The sequence below is a fragment of the Impatiens glandulifera genome, chromosome 3 (genome assembly GCF_907164915.1).
Source record: "Impatiens glandulifera chromosome 3, dImpGla2.1, whole genome shotgun sequence".
Taxonomy (NCBI): domain Eukaryota; kingdom Viridiplantae; phylum Streptophyta; class Magnoliopsida; order Ericales; family Balsaminaceae; genus Impatiens; species Impatiens glandulifera.
This window is the reverse complement of record NC_061864.1, coordinates 5499629-5524374: the sequence shown is the minus strand read 5'-3', so window position 1 is coordinate 5524374 and position 24746 is coordinate 5499629. Positions and strand designations below refer to the sequence as shown.

Genomic DNA, 24746 nt, shown 5'->3' with positions numbered 1-24746 from the left:
AAAACAATTTAATATAAGTTATGACATTGTAATCATAAAAAGTTATGATCACAAAACAAACAAAAACTCACAATTCATAACCCATACAAATTCTCATTCAACACACAAAAATCATAGTCAGCTTTCCTACTACTACTACTACTACTAATAATAAAATGATTTTTCTTCTTCTGTTCAACTTGTATATAACACTCAAAACCCTTCTTTAATAAAATAATAACCAAGCTATTATTTTAACTCTTTTGAGGTGAAGGGTATTTATTTTTAACTCTTTTGGGGAACCAAGCTAGCTGGTGTACACCCACTTCTAGCTACTTAAAATAATAACTTAGTTTAGACTTTAGTCCTTATATGTATATACTTACAAGATAAATTTCTTTCAGTTGGTTCATAGTGTGATAATTCATCCATCTGTTGAAGAAACTCAAATAGGAACACACTAATCCCTATATGGAAAACTGAGCCAAATATTTCAGCATCAAGTTGGCAAACATGTATACATGAAAGAGACACAAACCCACTTGTATGGTACAATCACATTTATTTTTCTACTATAAACAGTTAACTTATCATCCATCAAATACACAAACACATACTGGAATCACCTACTATGGTGATGATGATCAGTAAACAACATATATGATTAGCCAGCCTTGAGTTACTACACAAATATTATCTAAATGTTTATAGATAATTGACTTACCCAAATAACCTTTACCCATATATCTTTTAATCAATAAGCAGGAGGAGAGTGGAATGCATAATTCATCGGCACCACTAACGATGTTGTTAACCCCCCCTCCGCCTCTTTTTTGGTCATTCACTTAGCATGGAATTTCGTATGAAGTATATTTGTTCCAACAACCTACCTGCATATTTCCAAACATAACTGCCTCCTTCAAGAACATAGCATATAAACATTTTCACCACCAAGTATAATAATAGATCATATGAAGAACTCTATTGTTTGAACTTCATATGCATGCATAGTCAGGAATTTGACAGATAGGACATGGATTAGGATTAACCTTCCAAGACTCAGCTGCTTACACCAAACCTTATTCACGTAGCTATTAACAAATTAACTGAGCTTTTATAAAACTTGAATTCCTAATCAAGACTGTTATTGGGCTGTTTTGGTATACCATTTTCCCATGTGGATCATGATCCAAAAATCTACATTTGTTATGTTTGGCATAATTTGTTCATTGTCTAAAAAGTGTTTTGATCATGACGGAAGAAAAAAAAAATCCTAAAACAAAAAATTACACTATAATTTGGATCACGAATAATATTTTATGAATATCGAGTTTCCAAAATCCTAAACCAAAAAACTACACTACTATTTGGACTTCATATCGAGTGGGATCTTTTGGGTTTTTCTTATTCAGCGTGTTGAATTGGATGAGTTTGAACTGTGATGGATTTGTTGCATTTTATTCTGGCCGATCTTTACTTCTGCTTGCTTTGATGTATCATCTCCCTCTTTTGTATTAAATTTATGATTATCTATTACAAAAATCAAGGTAAAGTCGCTCACCATTTACTTAAGCAGTTCCTGTTATTAACCGCTCCCTTTGATCCAATCTTTTCACTTTGATGATGCCAAGAAGAACTTGTAAACTGAAGAAAGCGCAGAATAGATATGCCGCAATAGACGGAACCTTCAAAGAGACAAGCTGAGTAAATCAGTTTACCTGAGCTAGAAAAAACACAAGGACATGAAGAAAACTAGTTTGTAAAACAAACTAAACCAGCATTTTACCTTAATTGAGTGGATATACAACATTGTTGCCAGATTTACTAGAGTCCCAGCAGCTACTGCCTGTTTGATTTAAAAACAACATGAAGTTTAGGAGAGCATCAAGTTTCCTACCTAATGTTAAACCAAAATCCACTTCAACATATCAGGGACATCAAGGTTCCTAGTTAACTGGTACCAAACAAGGCTCGGCCTAATCTACATCTATTCATCCAATTATAAAATAAAAACTATAACAATATTGAGAAGTCACTTCAGTGCATAACCTTTCAAAATAGTCCATTCAGATTTTTGAACAGTTTAAGATTCTATACCACCTAATCCGCATCCTATTTATTTATGAAAAAACATAAATTTAAATTTTATCATATTAATTATCTTATTTAAAAAGTAAAACATGCAAGAAGATACTTTGGAAGTTCAAATTATACATTTCAAATAGACAATTTTGGGATATCTACAAAAGATATAGAGGATTACTTGTTGGGACAAGGGAGTATTACTTCTACTTTATACATGTATAACATGTGTTATTCACTTGCATACAAGCACAAGTCAAACACTTAAAAAAAGGAGGATACACCCACGAGGCAGGTTGGAAAAAATGGCATTTTGTTGTTTCACATCTTCAAAGGATAGACAAGGTTTCAACTATTTGCAGATTGTAGCAAGCACAATTTGTTGCATCCATATTCATATAAAAATCACCTCTCTTAATTCCATTCTAGAAGGCAGCTGACTCTGACATGTAAAAAGGCACCTATGACCTAAATATATATTTTTTGGTCATCATAATGTTTGCTGGAAAATTATATGCATTAAACAACCTAAAATAGCTATCAATGTTAAAACATGTACTACTAATGACACTTGATTCAAATATTTGAACCTACAAGTATGGAAACATTAAGCTTATTTGTTGTTATCACATTTTTTTATAGGATCATGATCCGGAAAAAACTACATTTGTTATGTTTGCCAAAAATCACAACAATCTACAAAATAAAAACGGATCATGATCCAAAATATATTATCTATACTAAATGAAGCCAATAATCACACAATGATCCAAAAAATATTTTTATCAAATGAAACCAAAAATCATACTATAATCTGGATCATGGCCCAAAAAATACATAAAACAATGTTATATCAAACAAAAAAATCACTTTCAATTATAACTTTGACAATTCCAGTGGGATCATGGTTGTACCAAAGATTGTAATAAATACCGGTTTCCTAATAGGCTCATGTGTGGAAAGTGAAATGCTGCACAATTTTGTTCTATTGAAACAATGTGTGGAAAGTGATGTTTTTCTTCTCCTCAAGCAACACACTCTTCTTTTGAGATTTTGTTATTATTATTATTTTATATATATAGGAGTCATCAAATCAGCAAGATGGACTGGAGAAAACTTACACTTCCTATAGTCTTCTGAGTGGCTGCAACACGCTGGAAAGCCCTTTCAGACTCCAAAGTTCTCACTCGAAGCTTTAAATCACCTTGTTCCTGAAGGATGAAGTGTATAAAAGATAATCATTTATCTCTCAACTAAATGAGGCTGTGCAGCAATTCAAACTTATTAAATTCATTTGAAAATGGAGCCTGGTACCAGCCGCTGGATAATTTCTGCCATTTTTTCAATTCTATCAGCCTGCCTAAACAAGTTATAAAATGCTTGGGATTGGCGGTCCCATCGTTTTCTGAAGTCCTGAAACATTTGAAAGAGTCATTGTCAAGCAGGCTATATGGGATCAGAGAATTAAGACATCCAAATACTCAAGAACAGATACAACAACTTGCCTTTATTATAACTTCAACACCTGCTTCGCGGAATCTCAATAATTCCATTGCATAACTGCAATTGAATAGAAGTCAATGAATCTCAAATACAAATCAAACGTATTGGATAAAATTTTCTGAAATATTGTTGGAGGTTAAGTTGCATTTACGGCTTAGCAATTTCAGTAATATCAAAACGAGGATCGAGACCTTTCCCAATGCCATCCAACACTGCAGAGCTACAGATATCAGTATAGTAACAAAATTTATAGAGCTCACTTCATATACTAATCCTTTGATTCACTGTACCTGAAAATGCTCTAACAACAAATGTGAAGGTGGCAGGAAATCTGAAAGGTTGATCAGCAGCAATTGATAACAAATCTTCCCCTATAAAAGAATCAAACAACATTGATTCTAAATTTGTTCTAGAAAAAAGAAAATTAAGTGAAACAGAAACAAGAGCCAACCATTGATCAAAGATCAAACTCAAAGCAATAAATATTATGCTAAAGGAGGAGATGAGTCAATAAGGTGAACAAGGGAGACTTTTGGCATGTGGAATGGCCAGGATTCTTGCAGATTAGGTAAATTGAAAATACAAAACATGTTTCCTTTAAATTGATAGCAATAGGAATGGCATAGAATCTATCTTTATAGCTGCAAAGATTATAACATTAGATATGCTGTCCAGCAAAAGAGATGTCCTCATCCCTCCAAAATGACTCGTGATTAACAAGATCACAGTTCAAGTTAATTGTATCTCTAATTGGATTTTGATGTACAAATGAAAAAGATAAAGGATTTGTACTCTTGAAAATAAGTAATTTGAATGGAGTCAGTAAAGAAAAGAATTTGGGGAGAGAGAAAAGACATCCATTATTCAGTTCCTTGCACTAATCAGCTTCAGAACACAACCTCAACAATGTTTAAAACAAGACCATGCTACCTATTGCTGCTAACCGCTGCTTCTTTTTTTCTATTTTCTCCTCCTTGCTCAGAGGCTTTTTGAATCCAAGTTCTGTTGTTGCCATCTCTCTTTCCCTTCTCTGTGCAGCAAGTCGCTCCTCAAAGCTGGAGAATGAAGAAAAAAACTTCACATGGCAAACAAAATTCAATACTTTGCAAGCTTAAGAGAGGAAAATTAGGTAAGGATAATAAGAAAGAAATCCATTTTTTGTTTGTGTTTGAGGTAGGGGTGGACAAGAGAAACACTTAAATATTTAGAACTTAAGAATTACCTATTCAAGAAGAATTGGGCTGTTCTTCTAACAGCTGTCATATCACCAGTAGGTACAAGAACACCCATCTGTATCATTGATTGGAGAAGCTGCATTAAGACAAAAAGAAACAGGTATTTAAACCTCCCTTGATGGTGTTATTCTTAAAATAGTAGATTGAGAAACTCCAAATTCCTATATTTACACATAATAGCATTAAATGACATTTCAGGAAATCATCATAGACAAAAATGCTGTCACATTTGGAGTAATAGGACACCTTATCTGGATCCTTCTCATATATCCCGTAAAATGCCTCCAGTAAACCCTCTCTTATATTGGAACTTATACTGCAATAACAAATTGTGCATTTATTTACAGAGAATCTCAAACATAATCAAGAGCATAAAAAGTAATCATGAAGTTGCTGAATGTGCAAGAAAATAATAGAAGCATTGAATCAGTAAGAACCTTCCCATCATTCCAAAATCATAAAAAATCAACCTTCCACCATTAACATCATCAACGGCTATATTTCCAGGATGCTGCAAAGGAAAAATGAAGTTGGTAGTTGCAAAAGTAATCTTAAGGCTTAAGTAAATGTGTAAGATCACAATCTCCATATGGATCTATCATATGGTGAGCTTGAATAAAACGAAAGATAAAATAACAAAAGGTGCACTTGCCAATTTTTTTTTTTTACATTTACAACAATGGTTTGCAGCTCACTATCTCTCTATTTCTCTCTCGTACTCAAACACAGAGACACGTTTCCTTCTTTGTCTTCTCTCTTTCTTTGAAAAAAGTGGTAAGAGGAAGCAATACATGCAGCTAAACTTTTAGCATATTCATGATACCCAACTTTGGAATGCCCAGAATAAGCTACTTGCAAGATCAGTGACCCACCGATTACCAGTCCAAAATCAGGTGTAATTAGGACCCTGAAAAACTAGAAATCAGTTGCGCGACCCAATTTCGTAGTGTTTATCCAGTATTCACCATTTTACCAGTACAAAATCAGGTGTAATTAGGACACTGTGAAATTAGAAATCAGTCGTGCAACTCAATCCAGTATTCACTATTTTACCATCAGGCAATATAGTAACTAACAGTATTAACTAAAAATCTTCACCATAAGAAGCCATATGGATGGTATCAAAGTTAATTAATTAACAAATACAGGATTATAAATTATAACTAACATAGAATGAGAATATAGATAGAAAAAATTTAATTGGAACTTGGAAGGGATAAGTGGGCCTAATAGGGAGTGCAGGCTGGCCGCTGGCCTAAAAATCTAGACCAGCCCCAGTCATTCACCATGTCATGTTAGCCCATCAGTATGCTACGTTCATCCATGTCGTTCCACTTCAGCCCGACTCATTTTCCCTTCTCTAGACTGTGCACCTTGGCAATCTTAACACTTATATGACAAATCATTTTATCTGACTCATTTATTATCAGGCCAGCTAAGAGCAATAAGTTGGGGGGCATATAAGAGAGATGAGGAAGATAATAACTGTTATTTATGTCTCATTTCTATCTGAGAACCCACAAAGCCATACAAACAAGTGCACATGCAGAAGGTATTCTTCATTTTTTGTTTCTATAGCTTATGGGCTAAATGATACATGAAAATCAAAACCATAGAAGATGAACCATTTTAATATCCCAAAATCAGTTGCATTTAGTGATCGTGAAGTTTGAAATATTAAAGAAATTATCAAAAATCCTATAGCTTTGACCAGAATCTTCCTCTGACCATCTTCACCATAAAAACTATAGATGATTTGCACCTGGATAAAGATTGAACATACATTGTATTTAAGAAAATGTATGTGAAAGTACAATTATCTGACCCATCTCTTATCAGACAACCTAGGAAATAACATGGGGACACAGGTGATATATGAGGAATCAAGAGATAGCTATCTACAACTCTGGTATCTTTCTTAGAAGTTACAAAACCTAATGTGTTAAGCACTCAACTAGTTTGTTCCTTACTTCCAAATCTTAGGATGCTATTTCAAAGAAGACTGAAGTTATCTTAATAAAACTTGTAACATCAACTTTTTAAGCTATGCACTTTTCTGCAGTACTTATAGGAAATATTATAAATAATCAATACCATTATCTCATTAAGAAAAGCTCAAGGTGACATCTGTTCTGAAACGAACAATATATATAATATATCCTTTGAAATTGACCTTTCCTTTGGTTTCCAACTCTATGAGTTTTTGGATAAAGAACACAATTCATAGCTTGCAGTGATTCTCTAGAAATAATTTAAACCAGTTGCAAGAGACTCACTGGATCAGCATGGAAGAAACCATGAGACAAAATCTGCTCCAGATAGGATTCTACTGCATAGCGGCCCAACCTTATAAAAACAAGAATAGCACCGCATCAATTGAGGTCACATAAAGTGTTGACAATGTTGTTCATTAGCAATCAAGCTAATGTAAGACAGGAGTCCATCTACACTGTCACGGCACCATTACCTTTTACGATCAACACCCAACTGGTCCAAAGCCTGAATTCTGTTTATTTTAATGCCTGGGACATATTCCATTGTAAGTACCTACCACCAGATTAATAACTATTCAAAAAAAGGCCTAAACAAGAGAATCAAAATATTTGAGGACACAAGTAGGAAAGGCTTCTGAAAGTTAGAACCTGTGGCGTAGTATAATCCCAGTATATTGATGGTACTTTTACATAGTCCATGTTTCTGAAATTATTAGCAAATCTTTCAGAATTAGCTGCTTCCTTAGTATAGTCAATCTCCTGAAAATTAATAAAAATGTAAAAAATAATTCTGATAAAGCTATGAACAGAAACTGTCGACTTTGAGATCTAAGAATAAATAATTAAGGTAGACAAATGCAAATATTTATAAGAAATACAGATTCAAGAAAATTTTTAAGCAACAGAGCTAACTTTGAAGTGTTATCTTTATGTATAGATTTGTTCATGAGCCTTCAAAGTTATCATAGTGTTCAAGCACTGTATCTATAATTTATCTTATAAGCAAGTAAAACAACCTAGAAGGAATCATATAAAAGACACAGAGAGTTGTCCATTTTGCTTCACATATGTGGTAACGTATTATGCCAATATATGATTGTAATCAATGCAATTGTGGATAAAAAGACTGTTTTGAAGCTGAAATGCAGTAGTTGTGGTGCCCATTGAACCGTAGCATCAAATAACCATCCTCCTACCAACATATTGCGGAATGTAGTATTTGAGAAAAGGTGTGTTATTCTTATTTCCCATCTAGGGTATAAATACAAATTACATCTCTTGAGGATACTCATCCTCCTATAAACTAGGAATAATATTTCTGGATAATTTTTTTTTTGTTTTGAAAAAGGTAACTTTTATTAAAAAGAACGCAAGATACGTTCAAACGTTACAAAAGGGAAGGAAAAAACAAAACAATAAATAGGAAAATAACATAAGAATTTTAAATGCCTCAGGATAAATACAAGTAGGAATAAATATTAGTTTAATATCCATCCCTTGAATTAACTAATTACTAACATGATAATTATCATGAATAATAACTAACTAATAGAACATTATCTACACATATAGATGTGCATGCATCATCAAGCACTTGTTATGAGTTCTTCTTTATACATGTATGAAGCAAGATTTAAACAACTAGATTGGGTCTTGTTATGACTCTTCCTACAACTTATGTTAAAAGTTGAAACATATTTGATGTTCCTAGCACAAGCAAACTTCTTCATACACTAAATTATCTTCTAACTATGTGGCATCATAATTAATTCTATATACCATACAGAAAGGAGGCCACATCTCTAGAATCACAAACAAGTAGTTTGATAAGTAGCCTGGCTCAACATATCCATTGTCCAAGTTAACATTAAGTTTCTTCTCAGCAAGCATGCCATGATGCCAACTTCATAACTTTCTCAAGTTTCGTATATAAAAAATAACTCTAGAAATTGATTCAAATAGTACCAGTTAATATGGAATAGAGGATCAACTTTAAATATCCATTGAATTAGGTCAACTTCTTTCCATGGTGTTGGATAAAAGAAGAAACCATTACCTGATACAATACACTTGCACACTCGTCATAAATTGCAACCCAGTCTCTCTTAGCACCGTCTGACTTTGGGTCAACTTTCTGGAGATATTCAGAAATTACCTGCAACCAAAAACTAAATTGATTTAGTGAAGCAAGATAAATAGTGAGGATGATTCAGAGAACCATAACTGTGGTAGAGACTCAAACTTATTTTATAGAATGAGTATGTGAAACAACATATGAGTAGTAATGCTACGTATTTTAATCTTTTATGGAAAAAAGAAATGTACACAGAAATAGATCCTCTTAATGTACCACTCTTCATAAGCCTTACAAGATCCAAATATCATACAAAGAAAGGGAATAATCTCACTGCCCTCAAATGTATATTAATGGAAAGAAAACCAAGCAGTTCAATATTCCAACTAACTAACCCTCAGATTTTTTAGATCAATATCGAAAAGATCCTTCAGCCCGGGCCTTTGCACTTTTACCACAACTTCTTGCCCCCTAAGTTTAGCACGGTGTACCTGACCTGAGCACAATGGACATACAAAAAGAAATGTTAAACTAAATTCAATGTGATCAGATTGCTATCTATTAGAACACAAATCCAGTCAGGATTACCAAGACTAGCAGCAGCAATAGGTTCATAATCAAACCGTTCAAAGACATTATTTAAGGTGGCTCCAAGTTCTTCCTCAACTATAGACACGGCAGTATCTGAAGGGAAGGGAGGAACTTGATCCTGTAATGAGTACAGAGAATCAGACAAAAGGAAGCTTTTCTTTCTCAGAAAAATACCAGGCAAAAAGTGCTTTATCATAATTGCTTTAAAAATGCCATAGGAAATAACATATGATTAAGCGAAGTGATGTTATCAAATCAATAGGACCAAATTTGCTAATATTCATTTGTAGTGTAGGATAATGTCAAATGCTCTATGAAGTCAAGATTGGAGACTAGAAAGAAACCTTGTCTAAAATGTTCTTTTCAAGAATAAAGTAAAATTGTATTAATGAGACGCAATCGATGCTTTTTGGAAGAAAAACAATAGAAGTTAGGCTACACTATTATATTTCATCCTGCTAAGGTTTTGATAGATCTTCCCAAGAACTGTTTGGCTGATTTTGTTCCTCCCCATCCTCTTTTACTAAGTTTTACATTGATTTTTATTTGTTTGATATTGTTTATTCATGAAGTCCTCTAATATCTATTGTAAGTTCATAGTATCCAGAACAATTGCAAGAGAAATGTATTAGCTGTGATATAAAAGCAGGTCTAATAGTACTTGTGAAGTATCTAAATGTTGAACACAGCGTGAAATATTTGAAATCCCAAAGACATGTAATGCCCTAAGATATTGTAGAGGTGGGTATACCTAGCAAGACAATGCCGTAACTCTTTTATCCATGTAGGAGAGATGAAGAAATCAGAATTTAAAGGAAAATCACATGGAAACACATGTATTTATGAAGCAACACTGTTTTACTTTCCTAAGAAGATTTCAGATTAACTTGTAAGCAAGATGCGACCTTTATAGTGTTACACCTACAGATGTTAAGAAGATACTAGACAAGAAGGCTGGTAACGTCTTCCGACGATAAAACGGATATTCCAAAAACATATGTTCTAACCTGAAGTTCTGACAACTGGTCAACATATTCTTGAGGTAGAATATCAACCCTTGTTGAGAACTGCTGGCCAATTTTGATGAATGTAGGACCTAATCTCAATATACTTTCCTTTAACCACTTGGCAAGTGTTTTTCGCCTCTGAACTTTCTTTGCCTCCGTCATTCCATCTAGAATGATTATATCCCAGAGTTAGATTATGATTGAAATTGTTTTTTAATCATAATGTGGGAGATTTTTGTACCTAAAATACTCATCTACTTCTTTATAGTGCATGCAAAACACAAATGAGATGGAACAATATTTCTCACCACACCACAGATGAAATATTATCTATAGTATTTTTTTAGTAGAACAATCCAGCTATAGGTGTTTTATCGTGTGGCAATATAATGGGAACAGTCAAATGTTATAAACATGAAAATCACCAATCCAACAACAGTTATCTTCATGTCCTAACCTGTGGAGTCTGCAAAGTAACAGATATGTAAACGATAGCAGCAAAAACAGTTATCCCAAAATTTGAACTCAAATTATATACAAGGTTAGGCATTACTCTATCATTAGAAAAGTGGTAAATAACATGGAGTCTACAGGATTTCTCATTTACAATAGCATTTGAGAAACTAAACATGTTGGAGCATCATATATGTCGAGAGCAATATTAACTATGTTGCAAAGAATCCTGATTTCAACCGATGTCGAATGACATGCACTGATATGCATCACTGTTTCAGTCTTACGGAAGAAACTAACCTCGATAAGTAAACTTTTGATTGTTCAACCAAGCCTTGAAGATAAAAGAGAAAACAAATCCCCATATTTCCAAACTCCTTTGAATGGTGGAGTATGTCTTAAATCTATTCCAGCGGCCACCAGGGGTAACAGAGACCTGCACTAATAGCGCTAGTGAACATCAGGTTTCATAATTTGGCTCACAAAACAAATATAAGCTTAGGTAATTAAATACTCATTTACAATCATAATTTGTTTGCATTTATGTGTAAGAGGGAGTGTATATTAGAGAGCATGCTTAATACATTGATTTCACTTTCAGTTAATTTACTCATATATTAATGCAAGAATACAAAATGGAAAGGATAAAAAAATCTCCTAATTTATATTGTCCTAGTATTCTTCTACAAAGTCACAACAAGTGAGGCAGAGGATGATTGTTATGACTCCTTGTCTTGAGTATACCATTTGTTACGTGTTAAAGCATGCTTTAAACTAAACAAGCCGCAATCTGGATTTATTCACCAATCAAACACTAATATTGAGACTGCCAAACACCCTAAAACCTTTATATCCAAATATGCCCTTATCATGATCAACCATATAGGGCCTTAAACTCAGCCCCCCTACAGTATTAATCCTTCAAATTCCACAAGAGTCTCATTTTGCATCAAGCACATATCAGAGGTCTGAAAATTAAAGGATCCTTACTGTATCCCTACAAGTTAGTCTATCTTCAAATCAGCAAAAGGACAGAATTAAGTGCCCTAAATTCATCTCTAACCTTCTCATCACAGCGTATAAACAATAAATTAATAACTTCACATGCATTGTCACTCTGCAACTTCAGGATTAAGAGATAGTGATATGCAATTAAAAGTTCGGAACAGACGGATGAAGTCAAAATGGTGGAATGATTCCTAGCTAACATCAGAATTTTCACAGATATATCAAATTTGTGCAATCATACATACTTCAAGCAGTCGTCGGTCTAATAGTATATATATAAACACGAACATGCGTTTCCGTACCTCAACCTGTTGTGTTCCGCTTCGCTTGAACCACGATTCCTCCTGTCCTATCTCCTCTATAGTCTTCTTCCTCGATCCTTCCGCCCTATTCAATCCAACCGTTGCTTCGAAGTTCTTCGTCGGAACACCATTCCCATTCCCGTACTTGAGCAAAGTGCCGTTGGTGGCTCTGTTCTCACTTTCAATCACATTAACTCTTCCTCTGTTAACAGAACTTTCTTTAACACTTCCGTTAACAACAACACGCCCGTCTACTTCACCAATCAATGATTTATCTCTCTGTTCAACTGTAACCTCTTTTCTCTGAACCGCTCTTGTTCGAAATTGATGATTACTGCATTTACATAGAGTTGTCTTAGAAAGAGTGACTCTAAGCTTGCGGTTGCATCCCGGCCGAAGAAAGGTGAAATCAGTCCAACTATAAGTAGATAGAGAAGCTGAAGCTGAAGCCATTTACGGTATCATTCACCAAAAACTTGCAAATCAATGACTGAGAGAGAGAGAGAATGGAGAGAGATTGAGAGAGAAGGAGAAAGGGGTGTTCATGGAGTTGCTGCGTCATCGATGCGGTTAAGGGCTAGTTTGATTTCGCAATTGCGTAATGTTTAAGTTTTGCCGTTTTGCATTTTACCGCTGTTTTTTCTAATGTCTTTTTTATAATAATAAATTGTATTAAGGCTCGATATTATTTGAATAATTAAGTATTTATTAAAATAATTAATTTAATTAAATTAAATTAAATTAAATTAAACTTTAAAATCTGCTATGTTATATATTCTAACATTATTTATATATTTTATCAAATTAACTTATTATATTTATACCAAAAAAAATTATATCATATTTATTTTTTAAAATATTAATTCAGCACTTAAAAAAATTACTTAACATTCAAAATTTAATTTGTCATACTGTAAAAAAGTTTAACAAAAATAAATAGTTTTGTTTATTTAGCTTAATTTAAGTAATTTAATTTAAAGAATAAAATAAAATAAATTAAATACATAAATTATGTAATCAAACTTTAAAAAAATATATTATTATTTTATGTATTCCATTAGAATGTTGGTTTGGCAAATATATTAGAATGTTTGATAGAAGACTGAATTGGTAATATAATTATAATTAGGTATAATTAAATATTAAAATATAACAACAAATTTAACATATATATATATATATATATATATATATATATATATATATATCATTAATATTAAAATAACATTTTAATTCATAATTGATTTTTATTTATTTATTTTACTAAGAATTATATTAATTAAAAATTACAATATATGTAATCAACCAATTGTATCTTATTCCTTGAGAGTGCCTTAAAGACTTAAAGTTGTTATTGTTGATTTTTATTTTCAATATTAATAATAAAATAATATACAAAATAAATGAATTGCTATAAATAAGATGAAAAGGAAAGGAGTGGTGGTAGAGACACAATGTGGCATGACTGTAGCCTATAGAAGATGTATACATTTTTTTTGTTTGCTTATTATATTATATTTTTTTAATAATGGGTAAACTTTTCAAGAAAATTATATTATATATATTATATAGAACTACATTTTTTTAAAAAATTGGATAGGGTACCAAATCTTATTGTAATACTGAAATTGGAGCCACTTAACAAGTAGTGAAATTCTGATAACTCTTCTTCATCTAAGAAGAATCAATCCAATCCAATTGGAGGATCAAAAAACATACCTAAAATTGAATAATCATTACAACTCTTCATTCCTTTCTGACTTCATTCTTTAGCTTTAGCTAGGTTATCCAGAAATCTATTCTACACCTCAGTTTACAAACAAAAGTTTATCTACTACCTGATTCGGTTTCATTACACCGTCTGTGTATACAGAGAGCTCGACTCACCATAACCGGAGTTCCTTTTCACAGTTCCTTTTCACAGAACTTTATGAGCTTTTCCATAGTACCTGTTTATAAACGGAGACTGCAAAACAAGATCCAATGAACAAATTGTCACAAAAATATTGCATCCTTGATTAACTAATTCATGTTCAACCAAATTAAATCTTACTCTTTAGTAATAGAACAATCAACTCAACAATTCACTAAGCATATAAATAATAATTCTATCTTCATATTCTCACCTTAACCCCGCTTATATCAGGGGCATCAGGAGTTGTTACAGGATAAAACTTGAGAAACCTCATATTCTGGAATGCAGTCTTTTTCTCCTCACTCATTTCTTCCAATGCTTTTTTACGAGCATCTCTAACCTAGATGAATACCAAGAAAGTAGAGCATACAAGGCATTAGCAACCAATGAAATTATTTAGTACCAATAAAATGGAAATTAAGTACCTCACGATTAGCCTTCTTTGTTTCCCTAACCTTCTCCTTCACAAATTCCTAGTAGATTAAAAAGGAAAAAAAAAATAAATTTTTCATGTGGAAGAAGACTTCACTTTGTTGCATGATCATATAGTGGGTTTACCTTAAAGGGATCTTTTTGATCCTCAGTTAACTCTTCAGACTCAACAAGATTATCCGTAAATTCCTGTGAATGTACGAGTTTCAGTAAATACATGAAAATAAATAGACATTGCTAAAGATAAAAATATGCCTCAGTAACTGAACTAATTTCATTGGACATTCTATGCAATTGAAGAACACTCAACCAAAAATACAAGAAAACAGTTCTTTAACAGAAAAGAGAGTGTCCTTGAACTAAAAATTGATATTGAAACGTGAACACCAAAAAGCCAGTTAATACAGAACAGGAAAATTAGTTCTCAGATTAGGATAATTAGTTACAAAATAGACAGCATGGTGATCAAATGCACAGTTTAAATTGGAGAAATGGACAAGGCCAGTTAATACTGCAAATAATAAATTAGCAAGAGTTAGTTGACAACAAATTCCATAAGTTAATATATAACACTGAAAATTTAGTGTAGAAAAATAGTTGGACTAGACCAGTAAAACAGACAAAAAGATGTTAAAACTGCAGTGTTTACATCATCTGAATGATGCAGAATACATTGGAGAGAAAACGATACCTCAAGTTCATCAAGCTCCCAGTCAAATTCACAGAATACCTACAAAGTCAAAATTATTCTAGGTTGTTTAATCAATTTGGGTTACAAAAATGCAGATATCTAACATTTGGGCATGACAAGTTTCATGAATAATAAGAAAAGAAAAGAAAACTCACGGGTTTTGGTTCAGCAGGAAACATGATATCCACAATTGTGCTTTGTTCAACTTCATCTTCCTTGAATGGATTATATAGATCTGTGCAAGAATACAGTTAAAGCATATTTTTTTACAGTCACCGGTAAAAAAAAGGAAGTTTTCATCTATTTTGATAAATGAACTTAGATTCAATTCTCAACAAAATGAGCAAATTAATCTAGAAGAAAGTATAGAAGAAATTAAAAGGCCTCAAAACCAATGGAATCAGTTTCTAAACATTACATGAATATGAGAAAAATTAAGATTACACTGGTTATCAAACACAATGTAGCCAATCAAGAAATTGCATCATCAAAACCAAAACCTCTATCCCTGTCAGGCATGGTATCTTGTAATTCAGTAGAATAACTGTGAAAAATATTTCCACCTATTTGTTAAGTACCAAACAAAAAAATAAGTATAGAAAGAAGAATTAGCAGAATTCTAAGGACAGAAACAAAGAAACCAAAGAGATAAGGGAGAAACCTTTATTGGTTTACATATAACTAATTCAGCATATTGCTAAAAATATACAACTAAATATGTATCTATCTGTCTAATTTGTACAATTATGCCATCTACTACATTCGAAGAATGCCCTAATCATATTTACAGCCATAACATTTATTTCACTATTCGTCATAGTCATAACAAACCGATAAACAGACGTCTTTAAGAATACTTGAAGTAGTATCCATTCTAGCAAAAAAAAAACAATGGTATTCAATCATTAAACACTTAACAAGTTCCAACTTGTAATTTGTAAAAAATGAGATAGTTCAGGAAAACAAATACTTACAAGGGAGGCAATACTCATATTTCTTAATGCGTTCTTCTTTCAGATGTTTTAAGCTAGACCTGCAATAGATATTTTGAACTTAGTTTGATTAGATAAGGTCCCTTAACTTTTTCGCACTGAAAAGGAAATATATATATTGAAATCGAATAAGGTATTTGCCCTACAAAGCCAATCACCGCATAAATAATTTATGCAAACTGTGAAAGAGATACATTAAATTGATGTGAGTTATATCACCAATCTGAATAATATACTACAAGGATTGTAAACAGAGCCATGAAATGTGTCAACAAGCACCAACAAGAAAATATAAACCACCAAACTCAACAAGTAGACATGCAAATTATTATGTGACAATGTGATACATCATAAGGAAAATTTAGGGTTCCAAAACATAAATTAAGTAGACAAGATTTTATTGCAATGAGATCAAGAATCAGAAAATATAAATTTGTTGCCCTACAGATGTGTTGCTATACAGCCCCACACACCTCCCCCTTTACACGCGTTGTCTTTTGACTGGCTCTTGACCCTTCAGTCTGATTTGTATATATTTTAGCATTATTGAGAAGATATCAAACTTCACTTTTTTCAATGTCAATCATGACCATTTTGTTTAAAGAGAAAAAAACAGTTTGACTAACATCACTCATGAAACAAATCATATTTTCTTTGTATGTAGAATCAACACGTGTTTATAAACATATTGAAAAGAGGTTAGTTCACTAGCCAAATTTAGAAGTGAACTATATCAGCATATGTAAGAAAAATAATTCAACCAACTGCTATTTCTTTAGAGTTTCAAGTACTGATAGAAAAGGGTGAAGATTCATCATAATTCATAAGCATACTTCAAATAAAAGAAAGCAACAATGAAGACTGAAAGAGATTACCTTCTCTGTGCACAACTCAAGATAAAAATTTGTGATTTTAGCCTTTCAACCATAGAACCTCTGGAAACATTGAGATAACCAAAAGAGCGTCAGCGGGTTGGAGCACAACTTTAATGTACATACAGTGTGGAAGATTTGTCATGACCAGCTTAGTATACAAAATTATTTTTCACAATAACATCAGTACCTATCTTCTAAGGGGATGTAAGGAATCCACTCCATCTTCATGTGTTTCATGGGAACTATTTCCTCATCCACTCTTTGGACTGATTTGATTCCAATTTTATCAGATGGTTGAAAAGGAGCTATCACCTGTTCAAGAAGTATAAACCAATAATTGAGGTAGCAATTAATAATGTCAATCAATGAATATCACCATCTGTCATATTCTCCCAGTTCAGGACTCACATAATAAGAATCCAGGCAAAACAACCAATACAGAGTAGCATGTCATATACATAGTTAGATACAAATGAAAAACAAATTTATTTTAGCAATTTACAGTGGAGCTATATCAAACTTTTGCTGCACTTATAAATGTTCATATATTTTAAATGCGTGAATTGAAATATACCTTCACATATTACATATATTAAATGTTTACAGGAGATATCTTTTAAATTAATCAATAAGTAAAAACTGAAATATGAATCCAGAAATATACAGCCCATTGTACAACCAAGCAGGGAAGAAGAAGAAGTGTTGATCCTAAACAAAAGAATGGGCAGCCAATGCCATCACCTTGATCATTACAGAATAGCATAAGAGATTTACATGCTTTATTTCAAACAATTAATTGTCAAAGATTTACTAAATGCAGCTTTCCTGAATATATCTAGTTTTGAAGCAAGGACTAGAACTAAAAAAAATCACTAATCCATGCTTATAACATTCAAAAATTGAAAAGCTTAACAACTTACAACAACAATTGCGGGTACATATGTTACTTTAGATTCATCCTTGAAGGAGACAAATTGAGCTGCAACAAAGAGATAAATGTGAAATAAGTAGAAAGGAATCATCAAATGAGTAATTCCAATATCTATACAAGTCTCCCGCATTCCTCCCATGATAAGAGATTAATATTAAAGAGTTAAAACAACACATTTATAAGGTGAAAAACATACGCTCCGAACAGCCAAACAGATAGACTCTCTTCTGGTACAGCTCTCCACCTTCTTCAAATTCTTTCTGACATGAAAATAAGTACTTCAGTTTATCAAGACTTTTATTACTCTTGCATTCAATTCTCAGTTTTACTTTTGTATATTTCTATCTCCATCAAGGGCAAAATAAATATTTTTCAACGATGTTTTGTGAACTTACTTCAAGATTGGAGAAATCCCATTTGTACTGATAAACTTTATCCAACAGGTCCCACTGGCATTTGATTTATTTGGAAATGTCAACAACAAGATGGACGATGATGAGAAGAAGAATATTACAAGAAGTAACTAAAATAGATAGATAGAGAACGGAATCAAACTAAACACCTCTGTCCCAACTGGGAAAGCTTGTTGCCATAGGTCTTCCTGGGTAGCACAAGAATCATTCGTGTTACCATAATAAGCAATATTATTATACTGATAAGGAAATGATTGTTTATGTACCAAATTGCGTTTTTCAAGAAAGTACTCGGGTTCAGCTTCAGGTATCGAAAGTTTAGCTCTTCCACGGGATTTTCGTGCATTCTTACTTGCCCCGGTTCCCTCTGCAGGATTTCTTTCCTCATCCTCCTTATTAGGTATTTCTTGAACTAGTGCATCATTATTTGTTTCGTCCAACTCAGCGGGCTTTTTGGATTCGTTCCTTTTCCTCTTAGTACCACCCTTCTTCATTGTGCAATAGAAATGGGGGAAATATCAAATATGTTTCAGCCTTTAGGGTACAGGTCCGGATATTTTGAGACAAGGAGGAGATAAAATAGGGTTTGGAATTGGTGGTTCCAATTGGAAGCGCCGGCGCCCCGAATTTCAAGCGATGCAAAACAAGGAAGGTTGGCAGTGGCAATTGGTAGTAGCCGCAGGAATCCTGAGCGAATTTGATGAAGGTTTGAAATTTTTGGAATATTCGAGATTATATACTATTGAAATACAATTGAGATATCTCTTTATGGTTTTACTATATTTGTAACTTATTTTTAAAATAATTTTTCATATTTATAATTTATTTTCTAAAACGCCATTATTATCTTTATCTAATAATTTTGTTATATTTGATATCCATGGAGGAATTCACATTAATCAAAGAAAGCCTAAGATTTATTTTCAATTTACAAGTAAAAGGGAGCGAGGCTTAAGTCCCCGCTGGTAATTGACTCGGATGACAATAACCGAGTCGATGATGAGAACTAGGGTCGGCGGGTGGACGGAATAGGGGAGGCGTTTGAGCGATGATGCGGTGGAAGTAGATTCGAAAGGGAATTTTTATGATTTTGTTTATGAATTGAAGGATATCCAGCAATCCACATGAATGAATCCATGTTATGGTCACATTTATTATATATATTTTTAATTTTAGTTATAAATTATATTATTTAAAATTATCATTATATAATATAAAAAAATAATTCTTAAACATACAAGTATTTATGGCATGGTTATCCGTTGGTTCAAATATGACAAGTTTTGCAAGAAAATGGAATGCTGAATAATTTTGATATAGCAAATTTCTCTAGACAAACAGGATGCATATTCCAGAAAGAAGGTCCTATATTTTACATTTATACACAATAATAAGAGGATATTCTGATTATTTACATAAAATGCTCTATATATATATATATATATATATATATTACCACCACACGAAAATAAATAAATTATACTCTACTACTACTACTACTTACCTTAAGTAGTAAGGAACAGCTGCAGCTGAGGTAATTTGAATGATCCGTATAATATATTGTTGGATAAAAGAAAAATCAAGATTCGCGCAAATGAGTAGTCCAGAGGGAACTCAAGGCTCGAAGACGCTGAGAGTATTCCGCCAGCGCAAGCAATGCCTGTGCTGCTTGACGTGTAGTTAAGATGTGGTATATTTGTTGAAGGGCTTCTTGGCGAATATGATCAGCCTGTGCTAATTCATTTTCAAATAAGTTCATAATGCATATATATGCATACTTACTTAACTTATATATTACTCTTCAATTAATTAATTACCTGAGTCACAAACATAACTAATGGTTTCAAACGTTCAACTGCTGTTGAAACCTGAGGGAGATAACTTCCTCCTCCAAGTCTACCAGCTGCTACAGCCTCAACCAGAGTTGCCTGCAGTTTCTCCATTCCCTGAGTCAGAGCATCTTCTGCTTGTTGACATGACTGCGCAAGACTAGATATGTTCATCTGTTGTTGCTCGTCTAATACTTCAAGCTGGGGCATAACAACCTGCCAATTTCTAATTAATCAAATCCAACCTCCTTCCAATCAAGTTATTTCATCATCTAACGTACCCTTAGAACCTCCGAAGGCCGAAATCCACCCATCCATAACAAAAACCGTTCCGCAGGTGTCTTCCAAATGCCAGACATGATATAGAACACATCCGATTTCGCAACTTTTTCTTTCATACGGAACAGATTGTAGTAGTGCTTCATGCCATCCTCAACCAGAATTTGAAGTTTTCTCTCATCATCTATATTAATAGAATTCAATGTATCTCTCAATTCTATCATTTGCTTGTTTTGTTCATCCACCCAGTGTCCATACTCCATCTCAAATGCATTTATACCTGGAAATTAATTTTTCCATCTCAAACCCAAATCTAATTTACTAATTAACTACTTGCTGATCAATCAATCTAACTGACCTGAGTTTTTTACAGTTGCCGAGTACCCTAGATAACTAGCATCTAAAGTACTACTTCCAACATACTGACCCTGCAATAAACCATTTTCAATGTTAGTACAATAATCATCAAGCCATTGAGAAAAATAATTTGCTTACACGTTGTCTAGCTCGTTCAAGCTCTTGTTCTACTTGAATAAGTTTCAAACGACTTGTTTCTAACTGTTGAACATAAGCCTACAATATGAAGAACAAACCTCAGTTCCATGTCATGTATTAGGAGGATGAGCACTAAAAGTTAAATACAAAATAATGACAGAAGGTATATTCTAATTTCTACAGATGCATCTTATCAAAATATGTCAACCAATCTACCTTCTTCCTCATTCGGCTTTTGCGTGCAGCTTCGCGATTCTGCGCAAGGCGTCTAAGAACCTGCAAGTTATAGTAGAAGAGCTCAAGCATTATTAACCAGTACTAGATATATATCCTAAAATTTATTATAAACAAAGTCAATGTGCACAAATGTGATTGAAATAATGACCTCCTAGCTCTCTTTCATCCCCTCCAGAGATTTTACATTTTTAAATTTGAAATTAATAAAGTCTTGAAATTATAAGCTCTCTCCTTGAATAAGTACAAGAATGTTTGTATGTATGATGGAGGAATATTAACATTATTAATTAATTAATTAAAGATAGGATGTAGTACAAATTTAATGTACTTCTGTGAACTAGAATGAATTGCATGAAACAAAAAAATACCATCTTGCCTTTTGATTAAGTGGCAGACCAACTTAAAAAGGTACCACATTCTAACTAATAACTGGAGAGAATTGCATGTAAAGGTGAAAGAAAAAGTAATTCTACAAAAGTAAGCCCACTTCATTAAGTGGCAGATCAATTGAGTTACATACAGGATGCGGGAAAAAGGAGCAAATTAAAAAGCAGCAAATTAGTGGTTACACCAGAAAGGAGAGATGATGTCAGATGCAACAATGATGATAAAGCTCAAGAAGGTAGCATAATAGGAGTTGAAATTTTGTACATAATCATGCCCAACAAGGTAGGTACCCTAGCAAAAGCTCCATGTTGTATAAAGTCATAAAATTTATTCTTTTAAGTTAAGAATTGGTCCACAACAATATTGCAAAATTGTCACACCAAAAAATGTTAAACTTGAACAATGAAATTGGGAATTTGAAACTAGACTACATTACCACAAATAAAAGCAGAACCTAGTGTTTGGTCCATTAGTTAGAGACCTAACCTCAAGCGGAAATAAAATCCAAAAACATTTGTCTGGACTCAAAGTGTGCCTGATAAAACTAAAAATTAAGTGTTCCAATATTAAATTTAAGTTCCATATGAGTTAAGTTTATGAAAATAAATGTTCAATAAATCAAATGAAAATATTTTAATGTTAAGTATTTGGTACATAAGTTGGTTTGATAAAATTATGTCGGAAAAGTACTTAAAAGACAATTTTACCCTTATAAAGACGTAACTTAATTAATTAAATAGGTTGAAATTGTCTTATAAACGCTTTTATTATATCATCTGATAAAGTCGTTTCTAGTTTACCAAATTAAATTAGATTTTTTAACTTAATTTGAGGTGAATCTAAATAATTAAGTAGATTTAAATAATAGTAAACGTAATTCAAATCAGCACTTAATCGTTAAGATTAAATAACAAGTTGTGTTATCAAACACCACTCAATTTGGTGGTTAGAGACCTTATTATGAAGTTAAGGGTTTGAATCTAGCATTATAAAAGAACAATGTGATGAAAAAGTGAAACAAATATTGCTTTAGAACAACAATTGGTAGTCCTCACCTTGTCAGGGTGTTTAGATGCTTCTTGGTCACATTTGTTTGATGGTTCTAGCATTTCATGTGAAGTATCCTCTGACTGAAAATATCAGCACATGAAAGAAAGTTAAACTATTAGAAAGAAATGATAATATAAAGCAAACATGTAAAATACCTACAACATTAATTAGCTTCATATTATGCACCTGATTATCTAATTTCATGTCTGCTTCCATGATTTCGGCCATGGATGTACTTGGAAAGCCATTGCCCCTAAAATCTCCCCACATACTCATTTGGTGAATGGGCTCAAATATTCCCATACTTCTTGAGGAGACAAACTGAGAGGTTGGTGAGTCCATATGCTCCCTATATACAGTCATACAATGATGTCAATGATTAAGTTGAAAAGAAAGACAAAAATGAAATTGTATATTAGGAAACTAAGGAAAAAACAAGGTAAAAGTGAAAGAATAGTATTCCAAGGGGAAAGAATAATTGCAGGATATTTATTAGTTTTCTCAAGACTAACTTACTAAACATCTTATAAATCTTATCATAGAACACCTAAAGGCACCTTTATTCTGCATATCATACGAAACTAGTACTAGAAACCTAACAACATAAGCTTGGATCTGTTTTATTTATTTATTTATTAAACTTGAAGAAAGAAAAGAGTTCTTTGCTTCGATCTTGTACATCTCAAAATGAATAGTAAGGAGACTGAGAACTTTAGCCCTTTTTTCTCTTCCTTTTCAAAAATTGAGGTCCCAATACTAGTCAAAATGGCTATTAGAAAAAGACTGGGCCAGGCACAGACCAAGCAACCATGGTTGTGTTCAAGCAAGGAGCTGCCCTAAAGCTACTGATCTCTAATATCTCATTGTCAATTTAACAATTCTGTTTGCTTCACATCTTACCTAGCCATTAGATCTTATTATTCAGCCTATAAAAATAGAAAGGTGAATCTGACAATTTATGGTTACATACAAAAGTAAACACAAATTGGCACAACTAAAACATAACCACCAAGACAGCTAATTAAACAATTTTTGCATGATGAAGAATCCTGAATTATCTATAATTATGGATCAACTTTTGAGATCTATAAATTAAACCAAGAAGAAAACCCTTGTTTGGAGTTGATTGAGAACAGACAATAAAATTACCAAAAAATGCAGAGACAAGTCAGAAGAATTAAGCAACTCCTGAATTAAAGCTGCTCCAATTTTGTAAAAGTTAGAATTTGGCAAAAGAACTGTATAGCTCAGTGGCACATGAATTGCCTGAATTTGACTATATAGTTCATACATATATAAAAAAACAAACAAGTTGGTTGATTGCTTGTTGAAAACAGTGTGCAGCAGCAGGTGATTAAGCAAGCAGTAAAGTTTGTTTTTTCCCGAGAAAGTAAAAGATGATTAATTAACAGATGGAGAAAAAGGTTGGAGGACGTACGCCAATAGATGAAAACTAATATTCCCGCTCAATTTGTGAGTAGTCGAACAGAAGGAGGAGTCCTCTGCTCTTGCAGAAGAACCCTATATTCCATGGATCGGTCTTCACTCAAAGATGGAGATGAAGTTGAAACCCTTGAGAGAGAAAGAAAGAAAGAATCAATCAATCATACATACATACATACAAGATATAAATAATAATAATAATATATATATGAGAATATAAGATTGTTGTTTGTGTGTGCTACAGTGTCGTGAGGGAGATTTTTAAGTAAAAGTGATCGCCTCACATTTCCACTATCGAACAACTATGACTTGAATATGCGCACCAGGTCACTTTCTCTCTCTCTCTCTCTCTGCCCATCCTGCCGGCGACTGCCCATCCCGCCGGCGAGTGACGGATTCACCTGCCGGAGATTCCTTTTCAATCGAGTAACCACCCATGGCCGCAATCATTTCAGAAATTGAAGTTTCAAAATTAAACTTAAAAATTATAACATCATTTTTTTAAATCACAACAAATAAAATTTAGCAAAAACTAGTTTCTGAAACTCT

The 24746-nt window shown here is 32.9% G+C and overlaps 3 protein-coding genes across 5 annotated transcripts; all 3 read right to left on the bottom strand.

Moving 5' to 3' along the window:
* Positions 1-449: 449 nt before the first annotated feature.
* On the bottom strand, positions 450-12790 carry LOC124930655 (protein ACTIVITY OF BC1 COMPLEX KINASE 8, chloroplastic-like). Of its 2 annotated transcripts, none has more exons than XM_047470987.1 (21): positions 12229-12790; positions 11219-11354; positions 10466-10632; positions 9456-9576; positions 9263-9363; positions 8850-8948; positions 7442-7552; positions 7267-7346; positions 7076-7145; positions 5237-5310; positions 5046-5115; positions 4787-4875; positions 4495-4619; positions 3855-3935; positions 3716-3776; positions 3567-3621; positions 3376-3474; positions 3183-3272; positions 1766-1825; positions 1541-1664; positions 450-896 (listed from the first exon to the last, which is right to left on the bottom strand). In XM_047470987.1, the coding sequence occupies exons 1-20, from the start codon at positions 12679-12681 to the stop codon at positions 1548-1550; spliced, it is 2259 nt and encodes a 752-aa protein (XP_047326943.1). In that variant the 5' UTR covers positions 12682-12790; the 3' UTR covers positions 450-896; positions 1541-1547. The 2 variants fall into 2 exon arrangements, with proteins under 2 accessions (XP_047326943.1, XP_047326942.1); XM_047470986.1 differs by having other exon boundaries at positions 450-869; positions 12229-12789.
* A 1066-nt stretch (positions 12791-13856) lies between these two features.
* On the bottom strand, positions 13857-19135 carry LOC124932609 (protein HEAT INTOLERANT 4-like). The gene is made up of 14 exons (XM_047473266.1): positions 18744-19135; positions 18627-18665; positions 18460-18513; positions 18261-18324; positions 18054-18112; positions 17321-17445; positions 17134-17193; positions 16241-16299; positions 15422-15501; positions 15267-15305; positions 14702-14764; positions 14569-14616; positions 14355-14483; positions 13857-14194 (listed from the first exon to the last, which is right to left on the bottom strand). The coding sequence occupies exons 1-14, from the start codon at positions 18969-18971 to the stop codon at positions 14147-14149; spliced, it is 1095 nt and encodes a 364-aa protein (XP_047329222.1). The 5' UTR covers positions 18972-19135; the 3' UTR covers positions 13857-14146.
* A 910-nt stretch (positions 19136-20045) lies between these two features.
* On the bottom strand, positions 20046-24361 carry LOC124932012 (transcription factor TGA1-like). 2 transcript variants are annotated; one of them, XM_047472607.1, is made up of 9 exons: positions 24193-24361; positions 22941-23103; positions 22760-22834; positions 21297-21356; positions 21081-21158; positions 20944-21013; positions 20588-20865; positions 20295-20522; positions 20046-20206 (listed from the first exon to the last, which is right to left on the bottom strand). In XM_047472607.1, the coding sequence occupies exons 2-9, from the start codon at positions 23094-23096 to the stop codon at positions 20057-20059; spliced, it is 1095 nt and encodes a 364-aa protein (XP_047328563.1). In that variant the 5' UTR covers positions 23097-23103; positions 24193-24361; the 3' UTR covers positions 20046-20056. The 2 variants fall into 2 exon arrangements, with proteins under 2 accessions (XP_047328563.1, XP_047328564.1); XM_047472608.1 differs by lacking the exon at positions 24193-24361 and adding an exon at positions 23904-23926.
* Between the last annotated feature and the right edge of the window lie 385 nt (positions 24362-24746).